Source organism: Oncorhynchus mykiss, chromosome 13, assembly GCF_013265735.2.
Source record: "Oncorhynchus mykiss isolate Arlee chromosome 13, USDA_OmykA_1.1, whole genome shotgun sequence".
Taxonomy (NCBI): Eukaryota; Metazoa; Chordata; class Actinopteri; order Salmoniformes; family Salmonidae; genus Oncorhynchus; species Oncorhynchus mykiss.
Window position 1 is genome coordinate 8,007,360 of NC_048577.1, and position 25,561 is coordinate 8,032,920.

General features: G+C 44.1%; 1 protein-coding gene across 2 annotated transcripts; it reads left to right on the forward strand.

Annotated features, from left to right (window-relative positions):
• Nucleotides 1–454: 454 nt before the first annotated feature.
• On the forward strand, nucleotides 455–25,561 carry LOC110485612 (MORN repeat-containing protein 4). Of its 2 annotated transcripts, XM_036940096.1 has the most exons (5): nucleotides 455–664; nucleotides 2,962–3,040; nucleotides 14,433–14,547; nucleotides 22,839–22,948; nucleotides 23,681–25,561. In XM_036940096.1, exons 2-5 carry the CDS (start codon nucleotides 2,974–2,976, stop codon nucleotides 23,869–23,871), a joined length of 483 nt encoding a protein of 160 aa, XP_036795991.1. In that variant the 5' UTR covers nucleotides 455–664; nucleotides 2,962–2,973; the 3' UTR covers nucleotides 23,872–25,561. The 2 variants fall into 2 exon arrangements, with proteins under 2 accessions (XP_036795991.1, XP_036795990.1); XM_036940095.1 differs by lacking the exons at nucleotides 455–664; nucleotides 2,962–3,040 and adding an exon at nucleotides 10,122–11,540.

Genomic DNA, 25,561 nt, shown 5'->3' on the forward strand with positions numbered 1-25,561 from the left:
CCGTGTTTTTTTTCTTCATCAGGTTTCCTACAACTTAATCACATTAATTCAATTGCGATCTTTATGACTTCCTGTTTGCCATGTGGTATGTTTCAGGAATAAAAGAATGTCCCCTCTACTTTGCCATATTGGTTTAGATATCATCTGCTTGGTGACAAAACCCTCGCCATCCCTCGCAGCTGTTCTTTTGCGATATAGGGTCAAATAAATCAGAGTTTTCAATGAAACCCGCCACCAAAGTATAATCACCAAATTGATCACCAAAGTTACATAATATCATTAAAAAGCAGCCTCAGTGGCGGTTTATACCTCTTCAGAGACGTGGACGGCACATAAAAGGCAAGGGCAAACGGTTTAACAAGGAGCACTCCGGCTAATTATATCCGCGAACTCTGTTGAATGAGGGGTTGCCCTTCACAAACATGTCTTCCATAGATGCACTGGACGAGGAGCAGACAGCCAATCGGATGAGTGTTTGAATCAAGGTCAAGTGAAAGATGCTCAATAGGACCGCGCCACCTTGGAATAATGCTGAAGCCTCTTGCCAGGAGATGCGAGAATACGGAAAGCTAATTTTCACTGGAAGGTGTAGAATCATCCACTAACCGGTTTTCTGTCAGTGATGTAGGGAAGGTGGATTCTCTTGGTGTAAAATACCTAGCAGGTAAATAATTTGATTGTTTAATCGCCGTGGCAATGATGATTTTCTCAATGCTATCTGCCGGCAACGTGAAAGGGAAAATCGCACCGTTACTGTGGCAACATTTTAGACGGGGCATATACATCCTCTATTGTATTGATTCATAGGCTGCATTAAGAGAATAACAATATCTATGAATTACTGGATTCCTTTTCTTATTGTTAAATATATAAAAGTGTTTTGGTTTTATTCACATGTACTGATGTAACATCATTATATCCAGAGGAGAAAAAATAGGATGAGAATCCTTCAAACGTCCCTGTGTCAGAGACACAGCCTAGTTTACAACAATGAGCAATGGAATATCTCGATGGACTTTCCATTCTTAGGCTATAACTGTGTTCTTGATCATATTATTTCGCCCTGACCTGCCATCACAGCTATAGTTCGGGTAGGCCATTCGTTCGTTCAGTAGGCTATAGGCTGATAATTCATTTTCATTAGTTGCAAATAGAATAAAGACCACATCATTAAAAAGCCTAACGTCATGGCGCTCATATGAATATTTTACGGTCTCTGTACTGCCTACCGCAAAAATAATGCAGAGATCAGTTCTCTGTGTGAGTTAAACCACGGGTTGTCTGGGCGAGCGCTCCAAACTGTGCGCCAAAATGTGTCTCAGTCAGGTTAGCGCTCTGTGGGTGTTTGCAGAAGAGTCATGCACCCATTCATTTAGAGGGGCACGAAGTACTTTGGGATGGAGGTTTATAGTATCATAACCCATCATGGTATATAGTATCATAACCCATCATGGTATATAGTATCATAATCCATCATGGTATATAGTATCATAACCCATCATGGTATATAGTATCATAACCCATCATGGTATATAGTATCATAACCCATCATGGTATATAGTATCATAATCCATCATGGTATATAGTATCATAACACATCATGGTATATAGTATCATAACACATCATGGCATATAGTTTATCATAACCCAACATGGTATATAGTATCATAACCCATCATGGTATATAGTATCATAACCCATCATGGTATATAGTATCATAACCCATCATGGTATATAGTATCATAACCCATCATGGTATATAGTATCATAACCCATCATGGTATATAGTATCATAATCCATCATGGTATATAGTATCATAACCCATCATGGTATATAGTATCATAACCCATCATGGTATATAGTATCATAACCCATCATGGTTATATAACCCATCATGGTATATAGTATCATAATCCATCATGGTATATAGTATCATAACCCATCATGGTATATAGTATCATAACCCATCATGGTATATAGTATCATAACACATCATGGTACTATGGTATATAGTATCATAACACATCATGGTTATATAACCCATCATGGTATATAGTATCATAACCCATCATGGTATATAGTATCATAACACATCATGGTATATAGTATCATAACACATCATGGCATATAGTTTATCATAACCCAACATGGTATATAGTATCATAACCCATCATGGTATATAGTATCATAACTCATCATGGTATATAGTATCATAACCCATCATGGTATATAGTATCATAACCCATCATGGTATATAGTATCATAACCCATCATGGTATATAGTATCATAACTCATCATGGTATATAGTATCATAACCCATCATGGTATATAGTGTCATAACCCATCATGGTATATAGTATCATAACTCATCATGGTATATAGTATCATAACCCATCATGGTATATAGTATCATAACCCATCATGGTATATAGTATCATAACCCATCATGGTATATAGTATCATAACCCATCATGGTATATAGTATCATAACTCATCATGGTATATAGTATCATAACCCATCATGGTACTATGGTATATAGTATCATAACCCATCATGGTATGTAGTATCATAACCCATCATGGTATATAGTATCATAACCCATCATGGTATATAGTGTCATAACCCATCATGGTATATAGTATCATAACTCATCATGGTATATAGTATCATAACCCATCATGGTATATAGTATCATAACCCATCATGGTATATAGTGTCATAACCCATCATGGTAAATAGTATCATAACTCATCATGGTATATAGTATCATAACACATCATGGTACTATGGTATATAGTATCATAACCCATCATGGTATGTAGTATCATAACCCATCATGGTATGTAGTATCATAACCCAATAATAATTGGTGTGTGTGTGTGTGTGTGTTTGTGTGTGTGTGTGTGTGTGTGTGTGTGTGTGTGTGTGTGTGTGTGTGTGTGTGTGTGTGTACAACAGGACCTGTGTGATATGACCCTGACAAGAGGATCCTTCACCTATTCCAACGGTGAAGAGTACCATGGGGAGTGGAGGGAAGGCAAGATCCCTCTATCCCTCTATCACTTTACTCATCCCTCTATCACTTTACTCATCCCTCTATCACTTTACTCATCCCTCTATCACTTTACTCATCCCTCTATCACTTTATTTATCCCTCATCACTTTACTAATCCCTCTATCACTTTACTCATCCCTCTATCACTTTACTAATCCCTCTATCCCTCTATCACATTACTATTCCCTCTATCACTTTACTCATCCCTCTATCACTTTACTCATCCCTCTATCACTTTACTAATCCCTCTATCACTTTACTCATCCCTCTATCACTTTACTCATCCCTCTATCACTTTACTTATCCCTCCATCACTTTACTAATCCCTCTATCACTTTACTAATCCCTCTATCACTTTACTCATCCCTCTATCACTTTACTCATCCCTCTATCACTTTACTAATCCCTCTATCCCTTTACTAATCCCTCTATCCCTCTATCACTTTACTCATCCCTCTATCACTTTACTTATCCCTCTATCACTTTACTAATCCCTCTATCACTTTACTAATCCCTCTATCACTTTACTCATCCCTCTATCACTTTACTCATCCCTCTATCACTTTACTAATCCCTCTATCCCTTTACTAATCCCTCTATCCCTCTATCACTTTACTAATCCCTCTATCACTTTACTAATCCCTCTATCATTTTACTCATCCCTCTATCACTTTACTCATCCCTCTATCACTTTACTTATCCCTCTATCACTTTACTAATCCCTCTATCACTTTACTAATCCCTCTATCACTTTACTAATCCCTCTATCACTTTACTCATCCCTCTATCACTTTACTAATCCCTCTATCCCTCTATCACATTACTAAACCCTCTATCACTTTACTCATCCCTCTATCACTTTACTCATCCCTCTATCACTTTACTCATCCCTCTATCACTTAATCATCCCTCTATCACTTTACTCATCCCTTTATCACTTTACTAATCCCTCTATCACTCTACTCATCCCTCTATCACTTTACTCATCCCTCTATCACTTTACTCATCCCTCTATCACTTTACTAATCCCTCTATCACTTTACTCATCCCAATATCACTTTACTTGTCCCTCTATCACTTTACTCATCCCTCTATCACTTTACTCATCCCTTTATCAATTTACTCATCCCTCTATAACTTTTCTCATCCCTCTATCACTTTACTCATCCCTCTATCACTTTACTAATCCCTTTATCCCTCTATCACTTTACTCATTCCTCTATCACTTTACTAATCCCTGTATCCCTCTATCACTCTACTCATCCCTCTATCACTTTACTCATCCCTCTATCACTTTACTAATCCCTCTATCACTTTACTAATCCCTGTATCCCTCTATCACTTCACTAATCCCTCTATCACTTTACTCATCCCTCTATCACTTTACTAATCCCTCTCTCACTTTACTAATCCCTCTATCACTTTACTCATCCCTTTATCACTTTACTAATCCCTCTATCCCTCTATCACTTTACTAATCCCTCTATCACTTTACTCATCCCTCTATCACTTTACTCATCACTTCATCATGTTACTCATCCCTTTATCACTTTACTCATCCCTCTATCCTCTATCACTTTACTAATCCCTCTATCCCTCTATCACTTTACTAATCCCTCTATCCCTCTATCACTTTACTCATCCCTTTATCATGTTACTCATCCCTTTATCACTTTACTCATCCCTTTTTCATGTTACTTATCCCTTTATCACTTTACTAATCCCTCTATCAATTTTCTCATCCCTCTATCACTTTACTAATTCCTATATCACTTTACTCATCCCTCTATCACTTTACTCATCTCTCTATCACTTTACTCATCCCTCTATCCCTCTATCACTTTACTAATCCATCTATCCCTCTATCACTTTACTAATCCCTCTATCACTTTACTCATCCCTCTATCACTTTACTCATCACTTCATCATGTTACTCATCCCTTTATCACTTTACTCATCCCTCTATCCTCTATCACTTTACTAATCCCTCTATCCCTCTATCACTTTACTAATCCCTCTATCCCTCTATCACTTTACTCATCCCTTTATCATGTTACTCATCCCTTTATCACTTTACTCATCCCTTTTTCATGTTACTTATCCCTTTATCACTTTACTAATCCCTCTATCAATTTTCTCATCCCTCTATCACTTTACTAATTCCTATATCACTTTACTCATCCCTCTATCACTTTACTCATCTCTCTATCACTTTACTCATCCCTCTATCCCTCTATCACTTTACTAATCCCTCTATCCCTCTATCACTTTACTCATCCCTCTATCCCTCTACCACTTTACTAATCCCTCTATCACTTTACTAATCCCTCTATCCCTCTATCACTTTACTAATCCCTCTATCCCTTTATCCCTCTATCACTTTACTCATCCCTCTATCCCTCTACCACTTTACTAATCCCTCTATCACTTTACTAATCCCCCTATCCCTCTATCACTTTACTAATCCCTCTATCCCTTTATCCCTCTATCACTTTACTCATCCCTCTATCCCTCTATCACTTTACTCATCCCTCTATCACTTTACTCATCCCTCTATTCTCTATCACTTTACTAATCCTTCTATCCCTCTATCACTTTACTAATCCCTCTATCCTCTATCCCTCTATCACTTTACTAATCCCTCTATCACTTTACTCATCTCTCTATCACTTTACTAATCCCTCTATCACTTTACTCATCTCTCTATCACTTTACTAATCCCTCTATCACTACTCATCCCTCTATCACTTTACTCATCCCTCTATCACTTTACTAATCCCTCTATCACTTTACTAATCCCTCTATCACTTTACTCATCCCTGTATCCCTCTATCACTTTACTAATCCCTCTATCACTTTACTCATCCCTCTATCACTTTACTCATCCCTCTATCACTTTACTCATCCCTCTATCACTTTACTAATCCCTCTCTCACTTTACTAATCCCTCTATCACTTTACTAATCCCTCTATCCCTCTATCACTTTACTAATCCCTCTATCACTTTACTCATCCCTCTATCACTTTACTAATCCCTCTATCACTTTACTCATCCCTCTATCACTTTACTCATCCCTCTATCCTCTATCACTTTACTAATCCCTCTATCCCTCTATCACTTTACTCATCCCTCTATCACTTTACTCATCCCTCTATCCCTCTACCACTTTACTAATCCCTCTATCACTTTACTAATCCCTCTATCCCTCTATCACTTTACTAATCCCTCTATCCCTTTATCCCTCTATCACTTTACTCATCCCTCTATCCCTCTATCACTTTACTCATCTCTCTATCCCTCTACCACTTTACTAATCCCTCTATCACTTTACTAATCCCTCTATCCCTCTATCACTTTACTAATCCCTCTATCCCTTTATCCCTCTATCACTTTACTCATCCCTCTATCCCTCTATCACTTTACTCATCCCTCTATCACTTTACTCATCCCTCTATTCTCTATCACTTTACTAATCCCTCTATCCCTCTATCACTTTACTAATCCCTCTATCCTCTATCCCTCTATCACTTTACTAATCCCTCTATCACTTTACTCATCTCTCTATGACTTTACTAATCCCTCTATCACTTTACTAATCCCTCTATCACTTTACTCATCCCTCTATCAGTTTACTAATCCCTCTATCACTACTCATCCCTCTATCACTTTACTCATCCCTCTATCACTTTACTAATCCCTCTATCACTTTACTAATCCCTCTATCACTTTACTCATCCCTCTATCACTTTACTCATCCCTCTATCAGTTTACTCATCCATTTATCACTTTACTCATCCCTCTATCCCTCTACTCATCCCTCTATCACTTTACTCATCCCTTTATCACTTATAGCTGGTCTCAGACAATCCTGCAGGTGAAGAAGCCGGTGTGGGGGTCCTGGGCTGGCGTTGTTACACGGTTACACGTACTGCCAAATTCTCTAAAAGGATGTTGGAGGCGGCTTATGGTAGAGAAATTAACATTAAATCCTCTGGCAATAGCTCTGGTGGACATTCCTGAAGTCAGCATGCCAATTGCACACTCCCTCAAAACTTGAGACTAACATCTATGATGTTGTGTTGTTTGACAAAAAGGCACATTTTAGAGTGGCCTTTTATTGTCCCTAGCACAGGGCGCCCTGTGTAGCACCTGTTTAATGAGAGAGAAATAAGCTTTTTGTGTGTATGGAACATTTCTGGGATATTTTATTTCAGCTCATGAAACATGGGACCAACACTTTGCATGTTGCGTTTCTATTTTTACTCGGTATAAATACAACATGTATGTACTCCAACAGTACACGTCAGACATGAAAGTAAAGTTAGCAGGTACTTTACATGCTCCATTCCCCCTCTGGATGTATTTCTCACTGTGTCAGCCGCAGGTGTCTGGAGGTTTCAAACGAATCAAAAGTCTCAACTCAGTCCAGATTGTTGCTTCTGAGTAAACAGCAGAGAGGAGTGGTAGGCTGGAGCCTAAGGGTGTGTCGTCTGTACTAATTCTAGGTCAAAAACAGAATCTGTATCCACCGGCAATTCTCTACAGACTATATACCCTCTGCTGTCATAGCGACAACACACATACAAATACACAAGCAAACAAATACACACACACACACACACAGCCGCGTAATATCCACATTAACGCTACACTGACCAAACCAGTATTTGCAGTTTGACAAAAACACGAGACGTCACGGTAGCCCCAGAGATAAAGGATGCCACAATAACTAGAGAACAAGTTTGGAGCTATTTTAGAAAACCGTTCTGTTTAACTGATAACATATGGTGGCTTCAGAGAGGTCAGAGGTCATTTGGTGTGTCTGGTGTGTTGTTTAGTTCCCTTGTTGTAAGGGTGATTGTTTGTATTGACAGGTATAGCTAACAGGTTGAAGTGGGACACCCAGGAGACAGGCTGACTGATGGCATATATTTTATTATCCACCGTTCAAGTCTGTTATTAGCTAAGAAAGACAACTTTGACAGAGATGTTTGTGTGTGTGTGCGTGTGTGTGTGTGTGTTTGTGTGTGTGTGTGTGTGTTTGTGTGTGTGTGTGTGTGTGTTTGTGTGTGTGTGTGTTTGTGTGTGTGTGTGTGTTTGTGTGTGTGTGTGTGTGTGTGCGTGTGTTTGTTTGTGTGTGTGTGTGTGTGTGGGGGGGGGGGGGGGGGGGTCAGTGCACTAGGACTATTGATTGATATAAAAGCCGACAAATTCAGCTAAAGCTAAATTAGCATGGCAACCTTGGCAACCGTGACCTAACAACAAGATTGGCCCCAACGACGCGATGCTAAGAACCGTTCACCAGATTAAACTGGACTGATTTCTGGAATCAAACTAGACGAAAGGAGAGACGGGCAGCTTGTAAGTACAGTAGTGTACACAATCTATTAGCTGGTCCGAAGCTTGGCCTTTAATTAGTGCTTTTATTGTTTTAGACTGTGTACTTTTTATTTTCTACATTTTACGGCTTCTTGTTTGCTTATAATTATTTTCATTGTATTGTTTTAATGTTAAGTGTGTTGCTATTTTTTAATGCACTTTAAATACAATTTTAATTGGATTTGATTTGATCCAGTAACATGACTGCTTTAGCTAAACTGGTAAGGCTAATTACTCTGTACAATAGGGGAAATTAATTAGTTGTAATACTGGGGGGAAATTAATTAGTTGTAATACTAGGGGGAAATTAATTAGTTGTAATACTAGGGGGAAATGAATTAGTTGTAATACTGGGGGAAATGAATTAGTTGTAATACTGGGGGAAATGAATTAGTTGTAATACTGGGGGAAATGAATTAGTTGTAGTAGTATGGGGAGATGTTTGTGTGTTATACATATCTTGCTTGGAAACAACTTGCGGCATTGATAATAGTTCTGTCAAACTGTGAAGTCATTTCCCAAACATTTTCATTCAGAATGTTTTTGACAGTTCAGGAATTTGACCTTGATCACGTGAGCTAGAGAAACATGGGATAGAAATGCACTTTCTTGTGTCCTTTAGGTTTTAAATGGTTGCTATTTCAACCCTCTTGCCTCGTGTAAGACGACTGACGTCCCTGCTTGACAAATCAAATCAAATGTTATTGGTCACATACACATGGTTAGCAGATCTTATTGCGAGTGTAGCGAAATGCTTATGCTTCTAGATCCGACAGCGAGGCAGTATCTAACAGGTAATATCTAACAATTCCACAACAAAACCTACTATCTAACCAACATTCAGTGGACCTCAGTCAGTGGAAGGAAGCCTTGTGAAATCTCAGCCACCGCCTCTTACTTAACTCTACTTGGCTGGCTTCGACACTGAGATTTGGGGGACACAAATCCCATGTCAACACCGTACGGCCCACACACACACATACACACGCACGTGCAGACACACACATTAAGGGCTTATAAGTAAGCACCTGTTGTATTCGGTGCATGTGACGAATACAATTTGATTTGATTCCGGAAGGCTCTTGACTGTATTTCGTCTAACAGCCAGTTTAGTTTTACCTCGCCGTCCAAATCTCATAAAAATAAAAAAAAACTGAACTGAGATTAGAGAGAGGAGGTTTGTGTAGTCATAGTGACAGATGGCACATCTAATTTAGTCAATCTACACCACTAGCTGGCAGCCCTGTGCTCTTTCATCCCCTCCCTCCCTCACCCTTTCCTCTCCCTCTCTCACCCCTCCCTCCCTCACCCTTTCCTCTCCCTCTCTCACCTCTCTGTCCCTCACCCTTTCCTCTCCCTCTCTCACCCCTCCCTCCCCCTTTCCTCTCCCTCTCTCACCCCTCCTACCTCACCCTTTCCTCTCCCTCTCTCACCCCTCCCTCCCTCCCTCACCCTTTCCTCTCCCTCTCTCACCCCTCCCTCCCTCACCCTTTCCTCTCCCTCTCTCATCCCTCCTCCCTCACCCCTCTCTCACCCCTCCTCCCTCCAGTCCTCTCACCCCTCCTCCCTCCAGTCTTCTCACCCCTCCTCCCTCCAGTCCTCTCACCCCTCCTCCCTCCACTCCTCTCACCCCTCCTCCCTCCACTCCTCTCAACCCTCCTCCCTCGACTCCTCTCACCCCTCCTCCCTCCACTCCTCTCACCCCTCCTCCCTCCACTCCTCTCACCCCTCCTCTCTCACCCCCTTCCTAAATCCTAATAATGTGTTATACTAATTTAGTACACTAGTATCTGGCAGCAGAAAACCACCCTCATCTCTCTCACTCACCCTCACCTCCCTCCACCCTCCCCCTTCCTCTCCCTCTTTCACCCTCACCTCACCTCCCCCTCCCTCCCTCCACCCTCCCCCTCTTCTCTCACTCTCACCTCCCCCTCCCTCCACCCTCCCCCTTCCTCTCTCTCTCTCACTCTCACCTCCCCCTTCCTAAATCCTAATCCACTGTGTTCACTTGTGTGCTCCGATACTTTACGTTCAAACGTCTTGCTGCCCAAATACCTACGGAGCAACGAGAAGCTCAGAACATTTCACCTGACCCCATTCAGTGGACTCCATTCAGTGGACCCCATTCAGTGGACTCCATTCAGTGGACCTCATTCAGTGGACTCCATTCAGTGGACTCCATTCAGTGGACCTCATTCAGTGGACTCCATTCAGTGGACCTCATTCAGTGGACCTCATTCAGTGGACCTCATTCAGTGGACCCCATTCAGTGGACCTCATTCAGTGGACCTCATTCAGTGGACTCCATTCAGTGGACCTCATTCAGTGGACCCCATTCAGTGGACCTCATTCAGTGGACCCCATTCAGTGGACCTCATTCAGTGGACCTCATTCAGTGGACCCCATTCAGTGGACTCCGTTCAGTGGACCCCATTCAGTGGACCCTATTCAGTGGACTCCGTTCAGTGGACCCCATGCAGTGGACCCCATTCAGTGGACCCCATGCAGTGGACCTCATTCAGTGGACCCCATTCAGTGGACCTCATTCAGTGGACCTCATTCAGTGGACCCCATTCAGTGGACCTCATTCAGTGGACCCCATTCAGTGGACCCCATGCAGTGGACCTCATTCAGTGGACCCCATTCAGTGGACCTCATTCAGTGGACCTCATTCAGTGGACCCCATGCAGTGGACCTCATTCAGTGGACCTCATTCAGTGGACCTCATTCAGTGGACTCCATGCAGTGGACTCCATGCAGTGGACCTCATTCAGTGGACTCCATGCAGTGGACTCCATGCAGTGGACCTCATTCAGTGGACCTCATTCAGTGGACTCCATGCAGTGGACTCCATGCAGTGGACCTCATTCAGTGGACTCCATGCAGTGGACCTCATTCAGTGGACTCCATGCAGTGGACTCCATGCAGTGGACCTCATTCAGTGGACTCCATGCAGTGGACTCCATGCAGTGGACCTCATTCAGTGGACTCCATGCAGTGGACCTCATTCAGTAGGCTACAATTGGGAGAATGCTGTAGCCTACAATACGCACAGTTGTAAAATGCAGTGTGTTGAGACATGGCTTGAATGCCTCCTAGAGGGTATGTGTTAAATCTACGTCGACTGACAGGACAAAACATTAGAATTTTTTCTTTTTTTTACTCACATTCTTTACTAGAAGTGACAAGGCAGCCTGTTTGTTAAGTTCCAAGAACATTCAGAGACCCTGAGATTGGTATGTCTTAGAGCAAGACAATCTTTTAGTCCCACTTCACTGTTAAATTACTTTCGATCCAACTGCCCACGAAAAGTGTAATTTTCTTTAACTATATAGGTTACAGAGACCCTGAGATGTATGTTTGAATAGAACATGCCCAGGTCTCCCAAAGAAACAACAGTATAGACGTTAACAAGGACCAAGGAAAGACAGGCAGCCTCTTTTCAACTTCCAAGAAAATTTGGAAGCCCCGAGAGTTGTATTTGGAAGCCCTGAGAGTTGTATTTGGAAGAAGCCCTGAGAGTTGTATTTGGAAGCCCTGAGAGTTGTATTTGGAAGCCCTGAGAGTTGTATTTGGAAGCCCTGAGAGGTGTATTTGGAAGCCCTGAGAGGTGTATTTGGAAGCCCTGAGAGGTGTATTTGGAAGCCCTGAGAGGTGTATTTGGAAGCCCTGAGAGGTGTATTTGGAAGCCCTGAGAGGTGTATTTGGAAGCCCTGAGAGGTGTATTTGGAAGCCCTGAGAGGTGTATTTGGAAGCCTTGAGAGGTGTATTTGGAAGCCCTGAAAGGTGTATTTGGAAGCCCTGAGAGGTGTATTTGGAAGCCTTGAGAGGTGTATTTGGAAGCCCTGAGAGGTGTATTTGGAAGCCCTGAGAGGTGTATTTGGAAGCCTTGAGAGGTGTATTTGGAAGCCCTGAGAGGTGTATTTGGAGCAATACATTTTTTTTCCTGACCCAACCACCCCATGACAAGTGATGTGGGTTTGAGTAGACAGACCTGGCACTTCTAAATAAGCTGCATGTATAGTCTAAAGAACAAGGACAAAAGTGAGAAAGACGGACAGCTAGACAGACAGACAGACAGACAGACAGACAGACAGACAGACAGACAGACAGACAGACAGACAGACAGACAGACAGACAGACAGACAGACAGACAGACAGACAGACAGACAGACAGACAGACAGACAGACAGACAGACAGACAGATATAGACATCTAGATATACAGATTGATAGATAGATAGACAGACAGATAGACAGACAGCTAGATAGACAGCTAGACAGCAGCTAGATAGACAGACAGCTAGTCAGACAGCTAGATAGACATACAGCTAGATAGACAGCTAGTCAGACAGCTAGACAGACAGCTAGTCAGACAGCTAGACAGACAGCTAGACAGACAGCTAGACAGACAGCTAGACAGACAGCTAGACAGACTATTTTGAAGCTCTAAGTACTGACAAAGAGCCTGACTCCGGTTGTAAGGTATTTGGAGCAATTGAGTGTTCTGGCCCTATTATAATAATATTACTTCACAATTACTTCACGACCCAACTACCTGAAGAATAGCCATGCAGATTTGACCAACAAAGGCCTTCATGTACTGTATAGTCTGTACGGATAAAGGCGAGACAGACAGGCTTTTTTAAAGTTCTAGGTACAGGCCGAAACCCAGAGAGTCTATATAGCAGCTGTACTATAGAGCTGGTGGTTTCATATGGTCCAATAAGCTCTTCACCTTGCATTAACCTCTTCCACATGACACATCTCCATCCTTTATCCACATGGTGATTTACGAACAATTATTATGAAAAAGAAGGTGGTCTTTTGATTTCTTTCATTCATGTTTCAGAGTGAATTTGACATTTTTTTATTTTTGTCCAGTTCGGTCTATTGCAATTTAATTTTGCACTAACTTGCCTGCTCGCTAACTAACTGATAACTAACATAACTAACTAACTTGTGACTAACTAGCTGATAACGAATAAACGTGTAACTAACTAACTACTAACTGACTTATTTGTGTATTTTATTTAACCTTTATTTATTCAATAAATGTTAAATAATTAAGAACAAATTCTTATTTACAATGATGGTCTAGCTAACTGGTAACTAACTAACTAACTGGTATTGTCTGTCCCCCAGGTCTGAGACATGGTCTAGGCCAGTAACTAACTGGTTTGTCTGTCCCCCAGGTCTGAGACATGGTCTAGACCAGTAACTAACTGGTTTGTCTGTCCCCCAGGTCTGAGACATGGTCTAGACCAGTAACTAACTGGTTTGTCTGTCCCCCAGGTCTGAGACATGGTCTAGACCATTAACTAACTGGTTTGTCTGTCCCCCAGGTCTGAGACATGGTCTAGACCAGTAACTAACTGGTTTGTCTGTCCCCCAGGTCTGAGACAGGGTCTAGGCCAGTAACTAACTGGTTTGTCTGTCCCCCAGGTCTGAGACATGGTCTAGACCAGTAACTAACTGGTTTGTCTGTCCCCCAGGTCTGAGACATGGTCTAGGCCAGTAACTAACTGGTTTGTCTGTCCCCCAGGTCTGAGACAGGGTCTAGACCAGTAACTAACCGGTTTGTCTGTCCCCCAGGTCTGAGACATGGTCTAGGCCAGTAACTAACTGGTTTGTCTGTCCCCCAGGTCTGAGACAGGGTCTAGACCAGTAACTAACTGGTTTGTCTGTCCCCCAGGTCTGAGACAGGGTCTAGACCAGTAACTAACTGGTTTGTCTGTCCCCCAGGTCTGAGACATGGTCTAGGCCAGCAACTAACTGGTTTGTCTGTCCCCCAGGTCTGAGGCATGGTCTAGGCCAGTAACTAACTGGTTTGTCTGTCCCCCAGGTCTGAGACATGGTCTAGGCCAGTAACTAACTGGTTTGTCTGTCCCCCAGGTCTGAGGCATGGTCTAGGCCAGTAACTAACTGGTTTGTCTGTCCCCCAGGTCTGAGACAGGGTCTAGACCAGTAACTAACTGGTTTGTCTGTCCCCCAGGTCTGAGACATGGTCTAGGCCAGCTGACTTTAAGTGACGGGACGTGTTACACGGGTCAGTTCGAGAACGGACTCTTCAACGGCTGTGGGATGCTGGTCTTCCCTGATGGATCCAGGTAACAATGTCTCACCATTCCTATTTCACCTTTGACCCTGCTAATGACATTAAAACTGTCTGACGTCTAAAACGCCGGCTGTGTCTCAAACGACCTTATTCCCCCTTACAGCACATTTATATTGACCGATGCCCTGAGGCAACGTGTTGCATTTAGATATCTCCCCTGTTCATTGTCTTCATTCGTGTTACTTCTAACTGGAGAAGACTTCCTTACCGCGCCCATGTGGTTTTGCAAACAGATGTTCTCTTAGTGTTGTGATTTTAGAAGCAACAGGCACCGCTTTCCTCTAGATCCAACTCTACTCCGATGTCACACAAAGTCACGCGGGGATGCAATTTGTGTTGCTTGCATCGCAATTATAACCAACCTCCTTCACCTTGAGAGCAGAGCTTGATTGAGATAATTAAGTGTCAGTTGCTTTAACGAGGATCTCGGCAACGTCACCCACTGCGCGGCTAAAGTAAAAGGAATCGCTGCACAAATGGACTTTTTTATTGCTGTGTATTGTATTCCGTGTCACAGAGCACGTAGCAGACCTGGGTTGTGAGAACAGGAGAATGGATCAGTCCATCAGTGAAGATTCCACCCACCTCAGGTCAAGGTTCTCTGCTTATATTTGTCTGTGTTCTGACAGCATTCTGTTCTTGTTCGAGACTTCTTGGTGACATCTCTCAGCTGAATGATATCTATTATATGACAGCATAGCTCACTAAATAGTTATTCACCAGACAACTGCCTAACAAATACATTTTTTTTTAAATCCACTCAAAACAAAGTTAACACAATCAGTGTGCAGAAACAAACTCCTTGACATTGGGGTCCTATTCATTATGGTAAGCAGTGAAAAACACTTTTAAATGCTTTGCTACAGAAAACTAAAATCAGAATCATAGTGTTCCTTGGTGATATGGTGCTGCTAGTGAAAAGAAACAAGGTCAGAATGTTACTTGGTGATATGGTGCTGCTAGTAAAAGACAACATAGTCAGAATGTTACCTGGTGATATGGTGCTGCTAGTGAACGACAACATAGTCAGAATGTTACCTGGTGATATGGTGCTGCTAGTGAAAGACAACATAGTCAGAATGTTACCTGGTGATATGGTGCTGCTAGTGAAAGACAACATAGTCAGAATGTTACCTGGTGATATGGTGCTGCTAGTGAAAGACAACATAGTCAGAATGTTACCTGGTGATATGGTGCTGCTAGTGAACGACAACATAGTCAGAATGTTACCTGGTGATATGGTGCTGCTAGTGAAAGACAACATAGTCAGAATGTTACCTGGTGATATGGTGCTGCTAGTGAAAGACAACCTAGTCAGAATGTTACTTGGTGATATGGTGCTGCTAGTGAAAGACAACATAGTCAGAATGTTACCTGGTGATATGGTGCTGCTAGTAAAAGACAACATAGTCAGAATGGTCCCTGGTGATATGGTGCTGCTAGTGAAAGACAAGATAGTCAGAATGGTTCCTGGTGATATGGTGCTGCTAGTAAAAGACAACATAGTCAGAATGTTACTTGGTGATATGGTGCTGCTTTTGAATGACAACATAGTCAGAATGTTACCTGGTGATATGGTGCTGCTAGTAAAAGATAACATAGTCAGAATGTTACCTGGTGATATGGTGCTGCTAGTGAAAGACACCATAGTCAGAATGTTACCTGGTGATATGGTGCTGCTAGTAAAAGATAACATATTCAGAATGATACCTGGTGATATGGTGCTGCTAGTAAAAGACAACATAGTCAGATTGTTACCTGGTGATATGGTGCTGCTAGTGAAAGACAACATAGTTAGAATGTGTCACGCCCTGACCATAGTTTACTTTGTATTTTCTATGTTTTGATTGGTCAGGGTGTGATCTGAGTGGGCATTCTATGTTACATGTCTAGTTTGTCTAGTTCTATGTTCGGCCTGATATGGTTCTCAATCAGAGGCAGGTGTTTGTCATTGTCTCTGATTGGGAACCATATTTAGGTAGCCTGGGTTTCACTGTGTGTTTGTGGGTGATTGTTCCTGTCTATGTGTTTTTCACCAGATAGGCTGTTTTAGGTTTTCGTTACGTTCATCACGTTCTTTATTTTGTAGTGTTTGCATTGATTTGTGTTTTACGTTTGTTTCATTAAACATGAATCGCAATCTACACGCTGCATTTTGGTCCGACTCTCCTTCTCATATAGAAAACCGTTACAGAATCACCCACCACAAAAGGACCAAGCAGCGTGTCAACAGGCAGGAGCAGCGCGAGGAGAAGCGCAATAAGGATTTCTGGACATGGGAGGAAATCCTCGACGGGAGAGGACCCTGGGCTAAACCAGGGGAGTGTAGCCGCACTAAGGTGCAGCGGGAGAAGAAACAACAGGAACAGCCCAAAGAGGAGTACAGTATGGAGTATACTACTTGGGAGGAGATCGACAGGTGGGCGGCCGACCCAGGGAGAGTGCCGGAGCCCGCCTGGGATTCGCTGGAGCAGTGCGAGGAAGGTTACCGTAGAATGGAGGCGGTGAAAGCAGAGAGGCGCTGGTATGAGAAGGCAGCTCGGCGACGCGGATGGAAGCTTGAGAGGCAGCCCCAAAAATTTCTTGGGGGGGGGCTAACAGGGAGTATGGCTATGCCAGGTAGGAGACCTGGGCAGACTCCCTGTGCTTACCGGGGGGCTAGAGAGACCGGACAGGCACCGTGTTATGCAGTGGTGCGCACGGTGTCTCCAGTGCGGGTGCATAGCCCGGTGCGGTATATTCCAGCTCCGCGTGTCTGCCGGGCTAGATTGAGCGTCGAGCCTAATGCCATGAAGCCGGCTCTACGCAGCTGGTCCCCAGTGCGTCTCCTTGGGCCGGTTTACATGGCACCAGCCTTGCACTCGGTGTCTCCGGTTCGCCTGCATAGTCCAGTGCGGGCTATTCCACCTCGCCGCACTGGCAGGGCGACCGTGAGCATTCAACCAGGGAAGGTTGGGCAGGCTCGGTGCTCAAGAGCTCCAGTGCGCCTGCACGGTCCGGTTTTTCCAGTACCACCTCCACACCCCAGCCCTCCGGTAGCAGCTCCCCGCACCAGGCTTCCTGTGCGTGTCCTCGGCCCAGTACCACCAGTGCCAGCACCACGCATCAGGCCTACAGTGCGCCTCGCCTGTCCAGCGCTGTCGGAGCCCTCTACCTCTCCAGCGCTGTCGGAGTCTCCCGCCTGTTTAGCGCTGTTAGAGCCTGCCTTCTCTACAGCGCTGCCGGAGTCTCCCGCCTGTTCAGAACTGCCAGTTAGCATAGAGCTGCCAGTTAGCATAGAGCTGCCAGTTAGCATAGAGCTGCCAGTTAGCATAGAGCTGCCAGTTAGCATAGAGCTGCCAGTTAGCAAGGAGCTGCCAGTTAGCAAGGAGCTGCCAGTCTGCATGGAGCTGCCAGTCTGCAAGGAGCCGCCAGAGCTGCCAGTCTGCAGGATGCCGCCAAAGCTGCCAGTCTGCAAGGAGCCGCCAGAGCTGCCAGTCTGCAAGGAGCCGCCAGAGCTGCCAGTTAGCATGGAGCAGCCAGGGCCGCCAGTCAGCATGGAGCAGACAGGGCCGCCAGTCAGCATGGAGCAGCCAGGGCCGCCAGTCAGCATGGAGCAGCCAGGGCCGCCAGTCAGCATGGAGCAGCCAGTCAGCATGGAGCAGCCAGTCAGCATGGAGCAGCCAGAGCAACCAGTCAGCATGGAGCGGCCAGAGCTGCCAGTCAGCATGGAGCAGCCAGTCAGCATGGAGCAGCCAGAGCTGCCAGTCAGTATGGAGCAGCCAGTCAGCATGGAGCAGCCAGAGCTACCAGTCATCATGGAGCAGCCAGAGCAGTCTGCCAGCATGGAGCAGCCAGAGCTGTCAGTCAGCATGGAGCAGCCAGAGCAGCCAGTCTGTGTCGACCAGTCTCTTCCAGATCTGCCAGTCGTCCAGACTCTTCCAGATCTGCCAGTCGTCCAGACTCTTCCAGATCTGCCAGTCGTCCAGACTCTTCCAGATCTGCCAGTCGACCAGACTCTTCCAGATCTGCCAGTCGACCAGACTCTTCCAGATCTGCCCGTCGTCCAGACTCTTCCAGATCTGCCAGTCGTCCAGACTCTTCCAGATCTGCCAGTCGTCCAGACTCTTCCAGATCTGCCAGTCGTCCAGACTCTTCCAGATCTGCCAGTCGTCCAGACTCTTCCAGATCTGCCAGTCGTCCAGACTCTTCCAGATCTGCCAGTCGACCAGACTCTTCCAGATCTGCCAGTCGTCCAGACTCTTCCAGATCTGCCAGTCGTCCAGATTCTCCCAGATCTGCCAGTCGTCCAGATTCTCCCAGATCTGCCAGTCGTCCAGATTCTCCCAGATCCGCCAGTCAGCCAGGATCTTCCAGAACCGCCAGCCAGCCAGGATCTGCCGGATCTAACCACCTGCCTGAGCTTCTTCTCAGTGCTGAGCTTCTTCTCAGTGCTGAGCTTCCTCTCAGGGCTGAGCTACCCATCTGTCCCGAGTTACCTCTGTCCCGAGCTGTCCCTCTGTCCCATGTTATCATTGTGGTGGGTAACCTATTTAGGGACGTTTAGGAGGGGGATTAAAACTGTCATGGAGTGGGGTCCACGTCCAGCGCCAGAGCCGCCACCGCGGACAGATGCCCACCCAGACCCTCCCCTATAGGTTCAGGTTTTGCGGCCGGAGTCCGCACCTTGGGGGGGGGGTACTGTCACGCCCTGACCATAGTTTACTTTGTATTTTCTATGTTTTGATTGGTCAGGGTGTGATCTGAGTGGGCATTCTATGTTACATGTCTAGTTTGTCTAGTTCTATGTTCGGCCTGATATGGTTCTCAATCAGAGGCAGGTGTTTGTCATTGTCTCTGATTGGGAACCATATTTAGGTAGCCTGGGTTTCACTGTGTGTTTGTGGGTGATTGTTCCTGTCTATGTGTTTTTCACCAGATAGGCTGTTTTAGGTTTTCGTTACGTTCATCACGTTCTTTATTTTGTAGTGTTTGCATTGATTCGTGTTTTACGTTTGTTTCATTAAACATGAATCGCAATCTACACGCTGCATTTTGGTCCGACTCTCCTTCTCATATAGAAAACCGTTACAGAATGTTACTTGTTGATATTGTTCTGCTAGTGAAAGACACCATAGTCAGAATGTTACCTGGTGATATGGTGCTGCTAGTAAAAGACAACCTAGTCAGAATGGTCCCTGGTGATATGGTGCTGCTAGTAAAAGACAACATAGTCAGAATGTTACTTGGTGATATGGTGCTGCTAGTGAACGACAACATAGTCAGAATGATACCTGGTGATATGGTGCTGCTAGTGAACGACAACATATTCAGAATGTTACCTGGTGATATGGTGCTGCTAGTAAAAGACAACATAGTCAGAATGTTACCTGGTGATATGGTGCTGCTAGTAAAAGACAACATAGTCAGAATGTTACCTGGTGATATGGTGCTGCTAGTGAACGACAACATAGTCAGAATGTTACTTGGTGATATGGTGCTGCTAGTAAAAGACAACATAGTCAGAATGTTACTTGGTGATATGGTGCTGCTAGTAAAAGACAACATAGTCAGAATGTTACCTGGTGATATGGTGCTGCTAGTGAACGACAACATAATCAGAATGTTACCTGGTGATATGGTGCTGCTAGTGAACGACAACATTTAGATACAGAATACAGACAAGTTAAAACAAAGGTTACGTTTGATACACAGTGGCTGTATAGTTTCAGTATAAATATGTCTATTTTCAGAGATGAACAGAGTGCAATGCAGTATAGTACAGTTATTTAGATTACAGTTCAGAGATGGCTTGATGCGGTGTGCAGCATCGAGTCCATAGTCCTTCAGTCTCTATTGGCCAGATAGCTGGTTGGTGAGGGCCACGGTGCGGGCCACGGTGAGGGCCACGGTGAGGGCCACGGTGAGGGCCACGGTGCGGGCCACGGTGAGGGCCACGGTGAGGGCCACGGTGAGGGCCACGGTGCGGGCCACGGTGAGGGCCACGGTGAGGGCCACGGTGAGGGCCACGGTGCGGGCCACGGTGAGGGCCACGGTGAGGGCCACGGCCCGGGGGAATAAACTTTTCAGGTGGCAGTTTTTGTCATGAGTGACCTGAACCGCCTGCCAGAGGGGCATTTTTGGAGAAGGGGGTGACCGGGTGGGAGGTGTTGGCAATGATCTTTCCTGCACACTTCCTTGTCCTGGAGTCGAGCAGGACCTCGATGGAGGGCAGGTGGCAGCCGATGACCCTCTCTGCAGATCGGACAATGCATTGCAGTTTTCCCTTGCGGCGCGCAGATCCAGGCCCAAAGCAGACGGTTATAGAGGTGAGGATGGACTCGATGGTTAATGCGTAAAACCGTCTCAGGATTGACTGGGAGATTGAGTTTTTTCACCTGTCGCAAGTCATACATCTGCTGCTGTGCCTTCTTGGCGACCTCCGTGATGCTGTCCTCCCATTTGAGGTTGTGGGAGATGATGGTGCCCAGGAATTTGAGTGATTCAACTGTGTTAACAGCTGAGCCATCAATCTAGAGGCGGAGAGATTGTGGGGGGCATTTTCTAAAGTCAACCACCATTTTCACGGTTTTCTCTGTGTTGAGTTCCAGGATATTGCGACTGCACCGTGCCATTAACCGGTCGACCTCTCCATGGTACATGGACTCATCGCCTTCGGTGATGACTAGAGCTGTGTCATCTGCAAAATTGAGTAGTTTGACAAATGCGTTGTTGGAGGTGCAGTCATTGGTGTAGAGTGAGTAGAGGCGAGAGCACGCATCCTTGTGGCGCTCCAGTTGGACAGCAAGTCAGTGTCCCACTGACAGATGGAACTGGACACGTTCAGCTAGGAGTGTCTTGTAACAGTTCTGGGATGATGCTATTGAATGCTGAACTAAAATCCACAAACAAAATCACTGCATATGTCTTTGGGTTATCCAGGTGTTTGATGATGTAGCGTAGGTTCATGTTGTGTGAGGTATCCTAGCGGTTAACTTGTTGAGTGTAGGGGGCAGTATTTTGATGTTTGGATGAAAAACGTACCCAAATGAATCTGCCTATTTCTCAGGCCCAGAATCTAGAATATGCATATAATCAGATTAGGATAGAAAACACTCTAAAGTTTCCAAAACTGTCTAAATATTGTCTGTGAGTATAACAGAACTGATATTGCAGGTGAAAACCTGAGGAAAATCCAACAAGGAAGTGCCTAAGAGAAACTAATCTCCCTGTTTCATTGCATGCCTTCCCGCCATTTAAAGGGATATCAACCAGATTCCTTTCTCTATGGCTTCCACATGGTGTGAACAGTTTTTAGACATAGTTTCAGGCTTTTATTCTGAAAAATGAGTGAGAATGATCACATCGCGTTATTGGATAGCTGGGTGCCAGCAGCGTTTTGAATGCGCCAACAGAGTGGAGCAGACATTTTCTCTCTCTCTCCTATTGAAGAAGCTACAGTCCGGTTGAAATATTATCGATTATATATTGTAAAAACAACCTGAGGATTGATTATAAAAAACGTTGGACATGTTTCAACGAACTTTACGGATACTATTTGGAATTTTCATCTGCCCCGTCATGACCGCTCGAGCCTGTGGATTTCTGAACATAACGCGCCAATCAAATGTAGGTATTTTGGATATAAAAATAATCTTTATGGAACAAAAGGAACATTTATTGTGTAACTGGGAGTCTCGTGAGTGCAAACATCCAAAGATCATCAAAGGTAAGCGATTAATTTTATTGCTTTTCTGACTTTCGTGACCAATCTTCTTTGCTGCTAGCTGTTTGTAATGTTTTGTCTGCTGAGAGAGATGTCCTTACATAAATGCTTGGTATGCTTTCGCCGAAAAGCTTTTTTGAAATCGAACACGCCAGGTGGACTAACAACAAGCTAAGCTGTGTTTTGCTATATTGCACTTGTGATTTCATGAAAATTAAATATTTTTAGTAATTTAATTTGAATTTGGCACTCTGCAATTCAGCGGATGATGCCGGAAATGATCCCGCTAACGGGATGGGTGCGTCAAGAAGATTTAACATCGCTTGGCCAGTAACCAAAAGGTCTCTGGTTCATATCCCTGAGCCGACTAGGTGAGCAAGGCACTTGCTCCTGTAAGTCGCTCTCGATAAGAGGGTCTGTTAAATGACTAAAATGTAAATGTTGACAGCATTGTCCACAGACCTGATAATTTCTTATTGGACAAACCCAGTTAGTTCCTCCCTGTTTCCATCTGTGTTCTTCCGTTTGGTGCCTAATGAACACACCCCACTGTTTGTGCATCTGTGTGTCTCTTGCAGGTACGAAGGAGACTTCATTCAGGGGAAGTTCCAAGGCGCAGGCGTCTTCAGTCGTTTCGACGGGATGAAGTTCGAGGGAGAGTTCAAGAGTGGATGTGTGCAGGGATACGGTAAACAGTAGAATCTCAGCAACACTCTCTTTATACTTATCTTATAAGGTTGAACTAAACAAGTTCATTCTCTCTCTCTCTCACTGTTAAATGACACAACTCACTTTGTAAAAGGAATCTGTAGCAGGGTCTTTTTCAATTATTCTGTATATTTAGAGGGGGGTTTAATGTGTAGCAGTAAGGTTAGATTTCGGTTTAAAACCTCTATGGGATCGGTGGAGCTAACATAGGCTAATGCGATTAGCATTAAGTTGTAAGTAACAAGAACATTTCCCAGGTCATAGACATATCTGATATTGGCAGAAAGCCGAAATTCTTGTTAATCTACAACATTTTGAACAGAAATGCAATGGTTCATTGATTCAGTCTAAAACTTTGAAAATACACTGCTGCCATCTAGTGGCCAAAACCTAAATTGCGCCTGGGCTGGAATAATACAATATGGCCTTTCTCTTGCATTTCAAATATGATTGTACAAAACAAATACAAAAAAATGCATGTTTTTTTCTTCGTATTATCTTTTACCAGATCTAATGTGTTATATTATTTTACGAAAGAATTTCACATTTACACAACCTTCCAAGTGTTTCCTTTCAAATGGTATCAAAAATATGCATATCCTTGCTTCAGGTCCTGAGCTACAGGCAGTTAGATTTGGGTATGTCATTTTAGGCAAAAATTGAGAAAAATGGGCGGATCCTTAAGACTTGAACTTAAACATGACCTTTGCAGGTATGCTGACGTTCGCTGACGGAGGTCTGGAAAGAGGGGGAGGAGGAGGAGGAGGAAGAGGAGGAGGAAGAGGAGGGACGAGCCACGAGGGTCTGTTTGAGAGAGGCCAGCTGGTGGGCAGAGAGGGGTGCCAGGGCACGGTGCAGCGGGCACAGGGGGCAGCCGCCAAGGCACGGGCGCTCTCCATGTGACCTGCAGCTAGGGTGCGCTACTCAGGGAGCACTTCACTATCATACTCACACCCTTCTTTTTCTTCATTCATTTCATTCTGTTCTCTGTCTTTACGGCTGTACTCCTCTGTACACAGCGTACAAAACATTAAGAACACCTTTGCTCTCAGAACAGCCTCAGTTCGTCGGGGGCCTGGACTCTACAAGGTGTCGAAAGCGTTCCACAGGGATGCTGGCCCATGTTGACTCCAAACGCTTCCCACAGTTGTGTCAAGTTGACTGGATGTCCTTTGGGTGGTGGACCATTCTTGATACACACAGGAAACTGTTGAGCGTGAAAACCCCAGCAGCGATACAGTTCTTGACACACGCAAACCGGTGCGTCTGGCAAACTCAGACTTTTGATTGTCTCTATTAAAAAGAGGAGGATCCCATCAGCTATCTGTAGGCTAACTATATTTATTTCTCAACACTCCTAACATTAAGCATATTGCTTCGCTTTACAATCGGAGTAGCCTACCTAGCTGGCATGAAAATGAACCGTGGGAAAAGTGCCTTCCGGTCGCTATTCAAGTGCATATGGCTGAGAGGTACATGATAATGGCCCATTCTAAACCAACATTAATCTCACACAAATATTATTTAGCATATGGAAAGACAAGATTAAATTGAGAATAGTCTGATGGGTGACAATATTATCCCTTGTGAATGATGCCCAGTGTGTGCAATCTAAGGCAAGAAACAGCACATGCATTTTCTTGAGGACTTTTATTAGATCATAGTCGCGTGCATTGTGTGGTCTAGCCCATAGGCCTATATGTTTTGATAAGGTTTGTAATCACAACTAAAGTGGCCAAATAACTCCAAACGTAGCTTCTAAGCCCAAGACCCCTGGAACATGGTTGTAGTGCCCATAGCCTACAGAGCCTAGTGAAACCTGTTCTTATAAGCCAACATTGTGCGATCGCATGTGAAAACAGTTTTGACTGGACATAATTTAAAAGAAGATCCCAGCTTTCTCTTACTGCTATATATATTCATGAATCCGCTTTATAAACGTTGTTCCCTACTTGGCATTTTAAACACGTAACCACACAAAACCTCCATTCGCTTTTCCAGTAAAGGCTACGGATGACGTGTTTTTTAATTTTTTTATTCATAAAAAATAATTCCACACATATATTAATAGGCTATATGTAAAGACCAGATTAAATTGAGAATAGTCTGATGGGTGAGAATATTATCCAGCGCTTGTCAAATAGGGAATGAGAGACTGATGAAGTGTGTGCAGCCTGCGTAAGAAACACAGCAGAGTGATTCCCTTTCATTCAGCTTTTTTCAAATCATCATTTGTCGCATCATACGGCCTTAGAATGTATTCAAATTCTAAACATATAGCCCAACGTTTGTATCACAGCTAAAGTTGCATGAATAAATAAATGAAGCAGATAGGAAGACCTGTTCCTTTGTTAACCGCTCAACACAGAATAGCCGTATGGGCGCAGTCCCTCGGAAATCGTTTGGAAAAAATATCCTTTCTATTTTATTTAGCTTTGTTCAATTGTATTGTTCTTCATGTAAAACAATACAAAATAATGCCACGGGAATTATAAACTAATCCAGTCTGCTAAATGAACTAGTGTCGCCCACAGCCATATGGCATAGCCAGATCAGAGCCTTATCATAAGGAGAACTCAGAGTGTTATTCAGT

Bases quoted from the DNA above. Each gene is read 5' to 3' on its own strand.
- LOC110485612 (XM_036940095.1), top strand. From the start codon at position 10,913: ATGCAGTGGACCCCATTCAGTGGACCCCATGCAGTGGACCTCATTCAG. The intron at 11,541-14,432 runs GTATGTGTTAAA...TCTGTCCCCCAG, and splicing joins GCTTGAATGCCTCCTAGAGG to GTCTGAGACATGGTCTAGGC. The intron at 22,949-23,680 runs GTAAACAGTAGA...TGACCTTTGCAG, and splicing joins TGGATGTGTGCAGGGATACG to GTATGCTGACGTTCGCTGAC.